General features: G+C 37.2%; 1 protein-coding gene across 1 annotated transcript in view; it reads left to right on the forward strand.

Moving 5' to 3' along the window:
• Positions 1 to 13590, forward strand: part of RNLS (renalase, FAD dependent amine oxidase) — a 246309-nt gene that overhangs the window by 178130 nt on the left and 54589 nt on the right. Inside the window, exon 5 of the mRNA XM_080911516.1 lies at positions 12345 to 12518. Coding sequence (XP_080767642.1) covers positions 12345 to 12518 — 174 coding nt within the window. The remainder of the gene's footprint in view (positions 1 to 12344; positions 12519 to 13590) is intronic.

The following is a 13590-nucleotide window of genomic DNA, read 5'->3' on the forward strand; positions in this document are numbered from 1 at the left end:
AAGTGCTTACAGAATCCCGTTCAGTTCTTCTGCTTTGCCTTGAGTGTGCTGTTACATTTGCCTCTTCCAACTGAAGAGTAGGTAGGAGCACCCCTGGTGCAGGTATATCTGTTTTAAACATGAACATTTTACTTGGCTTGCATCAATGTCCATGAAATGTGCAGCTGGATGTATAATGTCAGCTCAGAAACAGAGCCCCTGACAGTTGTGCAGAAACTGAGGTCTTGCTTCTTATTTCAACGTCTGTCAGAGCAAGAACTAGGGAAAATAGCTTGACGTCACATGTCCAAAAATTAGTGTTGACTTTGTCGAAGTATAAGTTAGACTGAAATGCCATTTTTGCTTGTAATTTTGGTTTAGTTCATTAAGAACAATTATCAAGTCTGTAAGAAAGTTCAGTTTTGAAACTATTTAATATGCGGTTATAATAGTGGGCGGTAGTCTGTCTCATTCAAAACAAATTTAGTCTTGGCCCTGAACTAAAAAAAAAAAAAATGTATAATAATTTATTACCATAGCTTAGCAATCAGCCTGCTGTGTGGTAAGAAAAGAAAAACATTCAGATTCTGTTCTGAAAAACAAAACCCATGGATCTAATGCTGTTTAAAGCATCAGAGGCGAAAGGATCTCACCATCAACAACAATGCTTCAGTAAAATATGCTCAGTCCAGATATTTTCCACAGACACCTGCTAATGACTGACACCACAGAGAGTCACAGGTTTATAGAGTCATGCATTTTCACCAACTATATCAAGTTTTACAACCAATTTTTTCCTACTTCAAAACAGGTGTTTTTACAACTATTTGTTGACAGTTCTCCTGTGGGTTATTTGTAATTAGTGTCCTCGTAGTTTTCCGGAAAATATTATTACCTGTAGTCTTAAAATACAGCCTGTTCATAGAAGCTAATACTTAAGTCATTTCAAGTGCAGGATTGATTCTTCAACCAAGTAATAACTACTGTATTTGTTCTACCTCTCATCCAATCCAGAGATAAGGTAACCACTCACAGCCTCTTGCCTGAACTGTTAGTTTACACTTGATGCCACTTCCAATATTCTTGGGTTTTCCACCAATTATTGTGCCAAAGAGGTAACAGTATTAAATAATTTTCCCTGGATAATTTCTTCAGCATCTATAATCAAACACAATTTAATGTATTCACTATCAGTATACAGCTTTGATGACTTAAGAAATACATGAGCTATTCAGAAAATTACTTTAGTTATAGGTTTGGACTGTTGCTACCAGTATAGTAGGAATAATGTGATGAGTGTTTTTAAACTAGAGCTAAAGATATATCCGACATTTTTAATGTTTTACATCTCAGATAACAACAATCACACTCACCTGCATACACCACTTGAAGTCCACTCATCTTCTTTGATATCAGGAATATGAAGTGATAATATCACTAAGCACTCAGTGTGTTACAGAATAGCATGAGTTTTCCTCACCTAGGGAGTAAGAGGTTTACTATGTTTTCAAAATATGTACCAGAAAGATTGGTTTGAAGAGCATATGAGAGTGAGACAAGGGCAACAAGTCAGATTGGCAGAGTTCATTAATACGCAGTATGTAGAGGAAATCCAAGCTGACCATAAGCATACAGGAGTCTGCTTCCCTGGTTATTGCAGTGTGGTACGCCAATCAACCTTAGTACCAAAACAGTCACTGTACCTACGAGGTCAAGAACTTGGTGGCTCAAGGAACTGGACAGGTTATATGATGGACAGCTTGTCTCTTGACTCTTGAGATCTCCATGTCTAAAATCTAAGCTGAAAAGACTCAAAAGCCAAATGACAGCTACAAAGTTCTGATGTCATCCTGAAGCATCTTCACTCACAAGGTTTTGGTTTGATGGCAGTGTAGGCCGGAGATCTTGGCCAAAAACCCATGTTCACCTCTGCAAATGGCTGGACAGTCTCCAGAGCAGCATGGCTAGGTTCCAAAAATTGAATCTCTCAAGAGAACCCTGCCTAAGTTGTGTCATCTTTTATGAACTAGCTTAAAAGTCACATGTTATCAGTTTTGCCATAGTCACAAACCTTTCTGGGTCCAAAGCAAAGGGATATACAATCCATGCCTCTTGGCAGAAAGGGTGTTAAAGTCATTCTTGAGCAAAGAAGGTGTATTGGCATTATTGTTGCAGCAATTTGGGAAATGAAATAGCTACAAATTATTTATCATATACAAGATTCATAATTCTTTTTATTTGTTCATTCCTTGGTTGAGAGAAAAAAGAAGAAAGAAGTTGAAAATAACAGAAACAGTATAAAAACCAGCATCATTTTTACCTATGAAAACTATGATCTCAAAAGAACTTCTTTCTACCCAAAATGTTTTTAAACTTGACTGTTTTAATTGCTAACAATCATGGGATAGTAGCAACCAGCCTCTACATGTGTTTCCAGAAATATAGACAAAACATCCAATTTGCAACTTCAGAAGAAGGTGAGAATCAGAGAAAAGCAGCAGTGGAGCATCACAGAAAACACTGAGAGATGAGGTAAAACACAGAGATTCTCAACAGGAGATTGTGAGGGACATAGCAGACATTAACCTGCCACATTGGACAAAAGTAGATGGGAAGGTAGAAGGTCTGACCCAAATTCGACCTTAAACAAAAATGAAACTCTCCAGAAGCAAAGACTGTGAAAATAAAATTTTTGACAATAAAGCAACAAGCTACATGAGAAAGATACTGAGAAATTACCCAGAGCCACCATCCTGGGTCACTGCCTATTACACTGGGCAAGCTGGGAGCAAAACCCACAAGGAACTCTCCAATTAAAACTGCTCTGCTGTAAGATGTACAAAAATACTATCACAAATATGTCTCCAAACTCCAAAGCTCCCATCTCAGCCTCTAAAAGCAGTAAACTCAGAAAACTACAGGAGGGGGCTCCCCAAGGTAAAACTAGAAAAATACTCATGCTGAGGCCAAGGGCACAGTGGGACTAAGCTCTAGAAAGATAAAAAGATCCAGCTCGAAAGGTAAACATAACTCCAGGGAGGAGTACATCTCATCCTTGGATGTTGAAATCCTCATGGGGAAAAGGTGACCATCCAGCACACTTTGGAAACAGGCTGGCCTGGTTACAAGTCCCCCGGAATGACATACCTTTCATGCCTATGGCTGAAAAGCTCCTAAGGGAGTGCTTGCCATTGCTGAGACCTGAGCAGAAACTCAAGCCTACAGATAGTTTGTGCATCTGCTCTGAAACACTTCAGACCAAGCAGACACAGATAATGATGCAGTCATAGTAAGAGCTGACATATTAGACTTCAAACCATCCAACAAGAAGATACAACCCTAACACAGACACAGTGAACATCAGCTCACACTGAACGGTTTCATAAAATGAATGCTACTCAATGGGAAGGTACATTAACATCAACACATCAATAGAGTGATTTCACTACCTCATACTCACAAACAGAAATGTCATCTGCACCAAAAGATGTCAAGAGAAACATCAAGGTTACATGATACAGTAGTTCAAATATACTTAGGAAGCAGCTACAGAATATTCTATACAAGAACTATATATTTTCCTCATCAGCAACATGGAACATTTTCTAAAATAGAGCATATTTTAGATGACAAAGCAAGTCTTAACAAATACAACAAAGTTAATATAATTGCCTCTACTTATGAACTGTATCTGATCACAATAGACTAGAATCAACAACAAGAAAATCTTGAAAAAATACATAAATGTGTGGTGCATGACCAACACACTATAGAACAATGGATAAGTCATCAAAGAAACCAAGAGGGACATTTAAAATTTCCAAGAATTAAATCTTAATGGTAACATACTACAGCACAACCTAGGAGATAAAATTTAAAAAAAAAAATCTAAGGTAGAAAGTTATGGCTACAAATATCACCTTTAGCATAGTAGAGAGATTGCAAATAGGTCTTATGATAAAAGAATAAGCCAAACTCAGATTCTAGATGAAAGGAAACAATAATGACCAGAGGCACAGCCAGTGCAACAGAAAAAAAAAGAAAACAACCCAATCAAAGAAACAAAGAGTTGACTCTTCCAAAAGTTAAACAAGATTGACAAATCCTTAGCTACGCTGAAAGGGAAACCTAGGTTTTCAAATTAATTCAAATTTAAATTTACTCACATCTTCAAAATTAAACTAGACTGTATCTCTTGCTTGTGTAAAAATAATTTCAATTAGATTAAAAACCTTACTAGCAAACCGGAAACTATGAAGCTGATGGGGAAAGCCTAAAAACACTTAAGATGTAGGTGTGAGCCAGTACGTTTTGAATAGGATTCCAATAGCTCACCACAAATGAGACAGCATCAGCTAAAGAGATTACATATGAAATTGGAGAGCTTCTATACAATAGAGAAACTACTTATTGAGTGAAAAGCTAGTACACAAAGTATTTTCTAAGTATTTATCTGGCAGAGGATTAAAAATTATAATATATAAAGAACTTAAAAATTAAACATCTGAAAATCAAACAGACAAATCAGTATATGGACTAATAAAATGAGGAGTTCTCAAAAGAAAAAAAAAAAAAAAGAAACACAATTAATAACATCCTTACTCAAAAATTAAAATACCATGAGAGCCCATTCAACCCAGTCACATTAAAGTTATATGGTATATAACAGGAGATTTGCATATATCTCACAGGTAATTGCTGTATGGACTGTTGCGTGAGCTTCATAGCCTCACTCTGAGTAATGATGAGGAGGGGACCTTAGAGTAAAACAACTAAGTGCATGCTCTTCCTGCCATTCCACTTTGACGCTCATAAAAGTTCATTAACTTGAAACTGCTAATGGAATATAAACACTAGGTTTACACGCCCTCCCTTATATCCCTCCCAGAGACATTGACTTTTCTATGCTGCCATTCAGGTTCTCAGTCAGCATCACTTGGAACAGAGGTAAGACAATGTTCTTATGGGATCATGCTCAGATTTTCTCCTTTTGCACATGAATCTTTACACAAAAGGGAAGCTTGCAGAGTGAAATTGTTACCTAGTGAAAAACCAGAGTATAAATCAGTTTCACCCCAAGCATCTCTGACCTCATGAACTCAGAATATGAAACAATTACTTAACTTTGTACATTTGGTTTAAGTAGCAATCTGATCCCATTGCTTTCAATGAAAAAATGAGGAAGATAATCAAAACCCATGTTTACAGTTCAATGTCATGGATGAAAAGGAAACAAAACAAAAAGAACAACGCCAACAACAAAGAATAGTATTTCCTAGTCCATATCAATAATGCTTTTTTTAAAAACGCTGAAGAGGAAAGGATAATCTGAACCCCCAAAATAACTGTGCTTTTCATCAGATTGAAAAATGTGTTATTTATGAGAGTATAATTACTGAATCACAGAATCCTATGGGATTGCATTAAATGCAGGCTAGTACCACTTATAATTTTGTACCCTATCTCAGTTTATTTGGTTTGGCTTTAGCTGAGCATTGTGGGTAGGTTATTTTGTAAATAGAAAAGCAGCTTGTGGGTCTGAAAAATCCAAAACGAACATATTTTTTTGAGTAGCTCATTCCAGCAGATTTTGACATTTTGCCTCAACACCACAAACTCCAGGTCCTGGAAACAATGTTTTATGATTTCCAAAACTGTGAAAACATTGAATTGGAATATTAATTAAGTCTCGGTACAAAGTGACCCTGCCCATGTATACATACATACATACATGCATACATACATACATATATATAATATTTGTATGAAAGGAGAGGTAACATGTAAGAATATTTTTATTGTTGTTAATTTTAGAATAACTATATTGTTCGTGAATGGCATGGCCTGGAGTAATTAAGTGGCTAGGTTGGAAAGAATGACTGTAACATATGAATGATATTCTGTGACATTTTCTATGACAGCAGACACCGTGCTGTATTTTCATATTCTCAGCACTTTTCATGCAGAAAGAATGATGGCATAATGGTCTCAAAAGTTTAGAATGCACGGAAAGAAAGAAGGCATCTCCCAATCACTTCACTGCGGTTTGCTGACTTACAATATATGTTCTAAAAGGAGAACCAGAAAGCCAACTGCATTTAGATTCTGAACCCCCCAGATGAAAATTTCTGAGGATGAAGTTGTCAGTAACCAGAATGAAACCATTTTATATCTTTGTCCAAAATTCATCCTCTACTCTATAAATGTTTAGTAGAGAGGCGTTTACAGTGCCCAACATAGTGCATAGTGGGCTTGCAGTAACCATTGCTTAAATTAATGAACCCTTCATTATAACAGAAAACAGTTTCTACAGCTGAAAGTGCTGTGTTTTGTTTGGTTTTGTTTTTTTCATAATGGTATGGTTAGAACTTGTTGCTATAGAAACAACTGGATGTAGTTTCAGCTTCAAGGAACCTTCAGAAAGAGAAGAGTGAGGGACGAGTTTGCAATACAGTGATTGCAAGTCATAGGTTTTTGGAGGAACTATACTCTGACTTTGTTCACTGGGGGAAGGGAGAAGAGAGGCAAAGAGGTAAAAGAAGCAGGATCCAGAGTGTAAATATGTTTTTATCCTGGTAGATTCTTCTTTATAATTACATAGGTAGGGAGTCAGCAAAAGAAAAAAAAAAATGAAACAAAGACACAAAACCACCTCTCCCTAAAGTCTGGGAAGAAAATGGAGAACTCATTCATTACACATGGTCGTCAGCAGCTCACTGGGCCTTCCCAGTGCCAAGGCTTTAGAGTAGAATCTATCCAGTGTAGGAAAGGTCACCTGTTCAACCACAGAAGCCTAAGAACATGCTCCTAAAAATCTGCCTTTGTTATTTGCATCCTCACGCGGAGCAAACTAAGATGAAACTGTGATCAGTTAAATGCTATTCTGCTAATAAGCTAGAGGTACTTATATACAATGCACTGACTGTTAGGGTCCTATAACTAGGGAGTATGTATATCAATTGGTCCTGTTCAATGGAAACTTTATTTCCCTTGAATACCAATGCTTCTGAAATTCATCCCATAGACTTAAAATGCATATTAACTACATACTAAATATGGGTAATAGTATTCTTACCAAGCAAGTTAGTATAAAAATAGCTTAATCCTAAAATTTTCAACAAAATACCACCTCAAGTGATCATAGAGAAAGTCATTTTAATAACATGTATATTTAATTCTGGATTAGAACTAATATTAAGAAAAGTAACCAAGTTTAGTGATGCATGTTTGTAACTCCAGCACTTAAAAAGCCAAGGATCACTAGTTGAGACTATCCTTGGTGAATGGAAGATTATCCAAAATGCAGGGTGTTATTCAGTTTCAAAGACAAATGGCTAAATCTTCAGCCTTCTAAAGCAGATTTCTTTCTGGAAAAAATTCACAATTTGTATTAGGGTTTCAAACACACACACACACACACACACACACACACACACACACACATACTCACAAATAAAACACTTTGGCTTGCATAGCGATCCACTAAGTGTTTTATTCTTTTGTTTTCATCTTCTGCTCTGAGACACAAAGCCAGAATATGTTAGTGTGATGCTATTCTAATGTATCCAGGCTAGGATGTAACTCAGTGGTAGAGTATATGGTTAGCAAGTGAAAGGCTCATGGTTGGATTCCCATTTGTGTGAGTGTGTGTGTGTGTGAGTCTATGTGTGTGTGAGTCTATGTGTGTGTGAGTCTATGTGTGTGTGTGTGTGTGTGTATACAGATAATTACATACAAACACGAAAGATATGCTCAGAGATAGCTCAAAGGCCTTTAAAAAAATTCCTATTGTGATTCCGCAGTTGTCTTTTATATACTAGGTATTGTATGAAGTATTTTCTATCATCTAATCTCATGTTTTAACAGCGCTTTAAGGCAGGCACTATTATTATTCTCATTTTACAAGCAAGCAGATGCTGAGGGAGATTAAGTAACTTGAGTAAGGTCATACAGATGTCAGAACCAAATTCAGACCCAGATTTTTCTGGCTCCAGAGATGCCTCTCAGGATAAAAGAAATATTTCCCAGGGGAACTCCTACATAGCTATAACTGCTGAAGTCTGTCATCAATAAACTCTAGATTTATTGCTTGCCAGAAGTACTTCTGAAACTGTGCTTCCAGGCTTAATGACAGCCTTGCCTATGGAGTCCAAGTGCACACTCAATTTTTTCCAGGTGAAGTAAAGGAAGACCGCTCCTGTGGCGAAGCTATTACACAAAAGGAATGACTGGCGAATGGTAAATTTTCAAGCTCCGTACTAGCTTCCTATGGGAACTATTTATAAAAGCTTGGCCTTTTGGTTCTATTCCTACATCACTTTTAAGTGCAGGAAGACCAGCTATTCTGGGTTAAAATAGCATTATTCTTCTGTATCAGAGAGCTCGAAGGCCTGGTCTTAGGCGTTAAATCAGTGCATGAACTTTCTCTTGTATTCAACATAAAAGTAAAAACAATGAATAAATCTAGGCGTTTCCCTTGATCAAAGCCTAAACAGTCGAAAGTTACCCTCCTAACTGCCACTGCACATGAGCTTTATGGTGGCAAACAAGGAAAAAGCAATGCTCTGTAATTAGCTTCAGGCAACCAATTTGTGGTAGAAAGTTGAGGCTTGAGCAAATGTTGGCACGAACAGTGGAGTTACTGATGACGATATTGGGAATGAACACACAGTAGTAGTGAGAATAGGTGTTTGTTATCAACATCACGGTATTCTTTAGCATGCCCAAAATGTCAGTACCAGGTGAGGAAGGCAAGAGTGAGAAACAGAACCAATCCCATGTAAAAACAGTGCAGACACTTTCATCCAGCATATTGTATAACCCATGAATTTGATCTCAAGGTGTTAATCTCTGTTACCTTAAGAGGAGAATGTTATTAGACTTCCCTAGCCAATAGTAGGAACCCTATCAGACTTACCCTCAACACAGTATCCAAACCTCAGGAATAGTAACTCCTTAAAATCTTCAAAAAACTCTCAGAGTTTTTTCCTATTTCATGACCTTGAAGTTGTATACTAAGTAAAGACTTATAACCAGAGACATAAAACTGCTATTACTGGAAAAAAAAAATGGTGAACATTTAGAAAATCTTTACACAAAACCTCACTGTTAAAAGAAGAAAAGAATAAACCTCTGGGGAGAAAGCCTTTCTATTCCACTTACAAGATGCACATTCAGAACATTCATATAAGGAAGTACTACACAGTAAAACAACCCAAACCAAACATTAGGGCCTACTTGAAGATTTCAGTCCAAATAGATGGATTCCCAGAGTTTTATTTCAATATGCACCTGTGTGTATACATATAAATACATCTATATACATATATATGCTTACATGGATAAACGTAGTATATATTAGATGCAAGCCATATATATTAGATGTGTAGACATATATATTCTGTTTTAAAATGGAATTGTTCATGGTTTTTCCTTGTTCTTATATAAAATCAAAGATTATTATAATAACTGCAGTAGCCATTTAGCCCAATTTTATTCTTACATGCCTATAGTCTTCTCCTTTACCAAAACTTACAGATATTAAAACAGAAAGCAAGTCATGTGTGTCTTAGACTGGCAAAGCAGTAGTAGCTTCCAGTAGGAATCAAGATAAAATCCTCTGAAAGACATATTTCTATCAACTGAAATAAAACAGCTGCACTGTCCTCACCTCAAAAAGTGTTCCCTTAAACTGCTTTATTTTCTCTACTTCTTACTTTCTAAATAGATTCTAAATAAAGATGCTCTGCAGTTTAGAATGTGCCTCTGCCGATAATGTGAGTGAAATGAGAAAGCCTGCTTCTTCTGTCCGCTTGAAGCCCCTCGGGTCAGTAGGAGAACCTGGTGTAACATAAGCAAGGTTGATGGATGAATATTTCATCACCAAAACCAGGAAACAGAAAGAGTACATACATGGTACCTGCCTTTTAAAACAGAGAGCAAAACTAGAGGACTGAGTCACAGTCGGAAACTAAGAAAATTAAAGTAATGTTTCTCAGATGTGCAGCCAAAGGCTTCTGTTCTTGCCCTCTCCTCCTCTCCTTTCCTGTGAACTCGCATGTGCACAAATGTGCATGAAGACACACATGCAAGAATCTCACAGTAGGAACAGGTCTCTAATGAATTCTTCTCTCCACCTTTTAGATTTTTTACTCCCATGATAATCATAAAATATCTCTTATAATTTACATGCATACACATATATCATGCATACATATATAAAACAAAAGATGGATTGAAGATTGAGTACTATTAAAATACATATTGCACTAATGATATATTATGTAATTCCATTCACTCACAGTTAGATGAACATGGTTGATGGTGGCATATATATAATGAGACAGGGTCTCGTTATGTAACCCTAGGCTGTCCTGAAACTTACTATGCGGATTACAATGGCCTCAAACTCAGATATCTGCCTTCCTCTGCCTCGAGGGTTCTAGGATTAAAGGTATGCACCACCATCCCGAGCTTTCATGTATCTTTTTCTATACCATACTTGATAAATTATCATTTTCCTTTCTGGAATACATATACACATTTACCTACATAAATAAGATTCTTCAAAGTTAATTGCTTCAGCATAAGAATTTTTTTTCAAACAAAATGGGACTGCTTTTAGGTCTGACCTGTATTTCAAAAATCAGAATCTTCACATCCTAAAGATGACATTTTTGATAAGTGAGTCTGTTGAAAATTGGATTGTTTCAGTCAGAAGTCTTACCTCCCACGCCCCATCAGAAAAGGTGTTTACGGTTAGTTGATTTTTCTCTGTAGATACCAATTACCTTTTCAAAGGGCTACCCAAAGGGATTTACCACTTGACAGTTTGTTTAAACCTTAGCTAAATGTACAAATATGGTGAAGGTGAAATCCAATTTGGCTGTCGACCTACTTGACCCTTTAGTTTTAGTTTTTAAAAAAAGTGTTTCAAACCTTCATATTTACTCAATAGCTCACAATTTTGTGTGGTCAGTTGATTGCTTTGTTTTTAGTTTTCTTAATTTAAATATTGTTTGGTTGTGTTTTTAATCCCACAAATGGACAATTTAGGGAAATGAGCTTAATTTCTAAAATTTCTACTCTCAGCCCTTCTCTTTCAGAAAGCAAAAGCATAACTCAGTATAAAGATATAACTTGAAAAGTACATTAAATTCATAGAACTGACCCTTCATTTTCTGAATATAATGGGGATAAGGTCAGATGGGTATTTGTTTATTAAGTAGGTAAAGCTTCTTACAAGGGCAGAAAATGGGTCCTTGAGGAAGCGACGGCATTTCCTTCTGAGTGTAAAATAATAACCAATGCCCGAGAAAAGTCAGCGTCTGAGTTCATTCTCGAACTCCATTCACCAGGGTGATTGACGTGATAAGAATATGTCCATGTCTAAAAGTGAGAATTCTAGCTTCACTGGGGCCAGTCCACATAATTAAATCTCTCCAAATTGTAGTTTTCTGGAAATGTGAAGTAATAATATTTAACTGGCATTAAAAATAATATTTAAATATATAACTTGCATCTTACCTAGACTTTGATGAAATTCAACGCCATAGTTCTAAAAATGTTTGGCCAAGAATAACTGTAACAATATTTGTATTGTTTACTGATGTGTAGGCCTGTCCTTGTGCTTCAATAATGTACTGAATATCCTTCCCACCTTTCTATATGCGCAAAGCCACATCTCAGAGGCCTAACCTAAGATCCTTGATCATAAGAACCTCCTTTAGACCAGGATGTTTCTCACTCCGTGAGTATTTTCCAAGTAGCTGCATCCTAAGTGTGCTCCATAAACCTTGCTGAAACTTGCTGAGGTGGTGTGCAGGGGTTGTGACATCATACTTAAGACTGAGGCGTGGTCATCCTCCTAAGAAACTACTACCATTGCAACAATAGATATATTGGCAGGGCCATAAGAGGTAAAAAGTCAGTCCTCTCACCTATGACATGGAAATAATAATCTTATGAGACTGTGGTTATAACCGTGTGAAACGTCATGCTGATAGCCAGCGAAATCATTCAACACATAGTTAAATGGAGAATAAACAGACTCTACAGTGGCAGTAGACAGTCTGTGAGAGCAAAGGGGATCCGAGGCTAGAGCATCACCTGAGAGCTGTGGTTGGAGGGACTTGATCAGCAGTCTAATGTACTCGACTCTTCGGCACATGTAAAGCAACTGGGCCAATGCTCATACATTCTGGAAAGAAGTGAGAGCAAAGAGCATTTCACGCTCCCTTCCAGAATTCACGGCAAGCACGATGGGGCCGCTATAGACAGTTGGAACTTGTTTAGTGGAGCTTTGGGTTTGATGACTAAAAGGAAAGATGGTATTCTTGAGGTTGTTTTTGTTTTTCCTTCCGCAGTAATTAGTGAACGCCAGAGGCAGCAACTGGCATCCGTGAGCTACTCCTCTCGCTATGCTCTGGGCCTCTTTTATGAGGCAGGCATGAAGATTGATGTTCCCTGGGCTGGCTGCTACATCACCAGTAATCCCTGCATACGCTTCATCTCCATTGATAATAAGAAGCGTAATATAGGTTAGTATTCCCATGACTTCCCTTGAACATAGGAACAGTGGTGGGTGTAGGTTGAGAAAAAAATGGTGTTTAATTGAGTGTTCCCAATGTGAACAGAACAAGTGCTTAACTCCAAGCCACAGGGGATAAAACTTAATGTCTCATTTGCTAAGTTATGAAATACACAGTGCAGCCAGAAAGGTTTCTCAGAAAATCATTCATCACGTGGATTGTATTGTTGAGTTCATATAAATAGTGTCTGAAAGTTTAGGATTTCAAAATGTCCTATGTTCTGTTGCCTTAATTTGGATTGATGTGTATACAAATGTTTTTCCTCATTGTCTGTTTCTTGGTGAGATTTTTTTGGGTTAGCTATGGAGTTTTTGTTAGTTTGTTTGTTTTAATTTAATAATGGCTGAGCTTCCCCAGCTAGATTAAAAAGTGAATTTTACCATGCTATTAAATCTATCACTTCCATATTATTTTGATGTCTGTGTACGTTTCATCTTTTTTAAATGAGGCAAAACAGGTCTACAGGAAATATGATTGAAGTGTCTGGCAGATGTTTCATTAGAACCTTCCTAGGATTCAGTAAGCACTACACTTTACCTTTTGGTAAAATAAATAAATAAAATAAACTTAAATTTGGTGTACAAGACCACGTGTTTTGGAGGAGAAGTGGGCAGATCTCTGAGAGTTTCAGGCCAGCCTGGCCTTCAGAAGGAAGGAACAGGAGGAGAAAAGGAGGAAGGTTGGGAGGGAGAGAGGGAAGGAGGGAGGGAGGAAGGAAGGAAAGAGAAAAAGAGAGGGGGGAGGGAAGGAAGAGAAAGAGAGAGATGGAAAAAAGACAAAGAGAGAAGGAAGGCGGGAGAGATGAAGCAAGATTGAGTCAGAATAAAAAGGTAACTGATTCATTTCAGAAGGAAACGTAAGTGTGCATTCACAGCTGTGCCACTGTGGTGATTCCTGGAGTAATGCTTTTCATAAGTAAACTGCAATGATCTAAGATGACAAAACTCACAAGAGGAACTCAGTGGAGTTTGTTCTGGTGCTTCACTGCACAGCGATGCTTTCATCAGCCCATTAGTCAGAA

Source organism: Micromys minutus (genome assembly GCF_963924665.1).
Source record: "Micromys minutus genome assembly, chromosome: 2".
Lineage (NCBI taxonomy): Eukaryota > Metazoa > Chordata > Mammalia > Rodentia > Muridae > Micromys > Micromys minutus.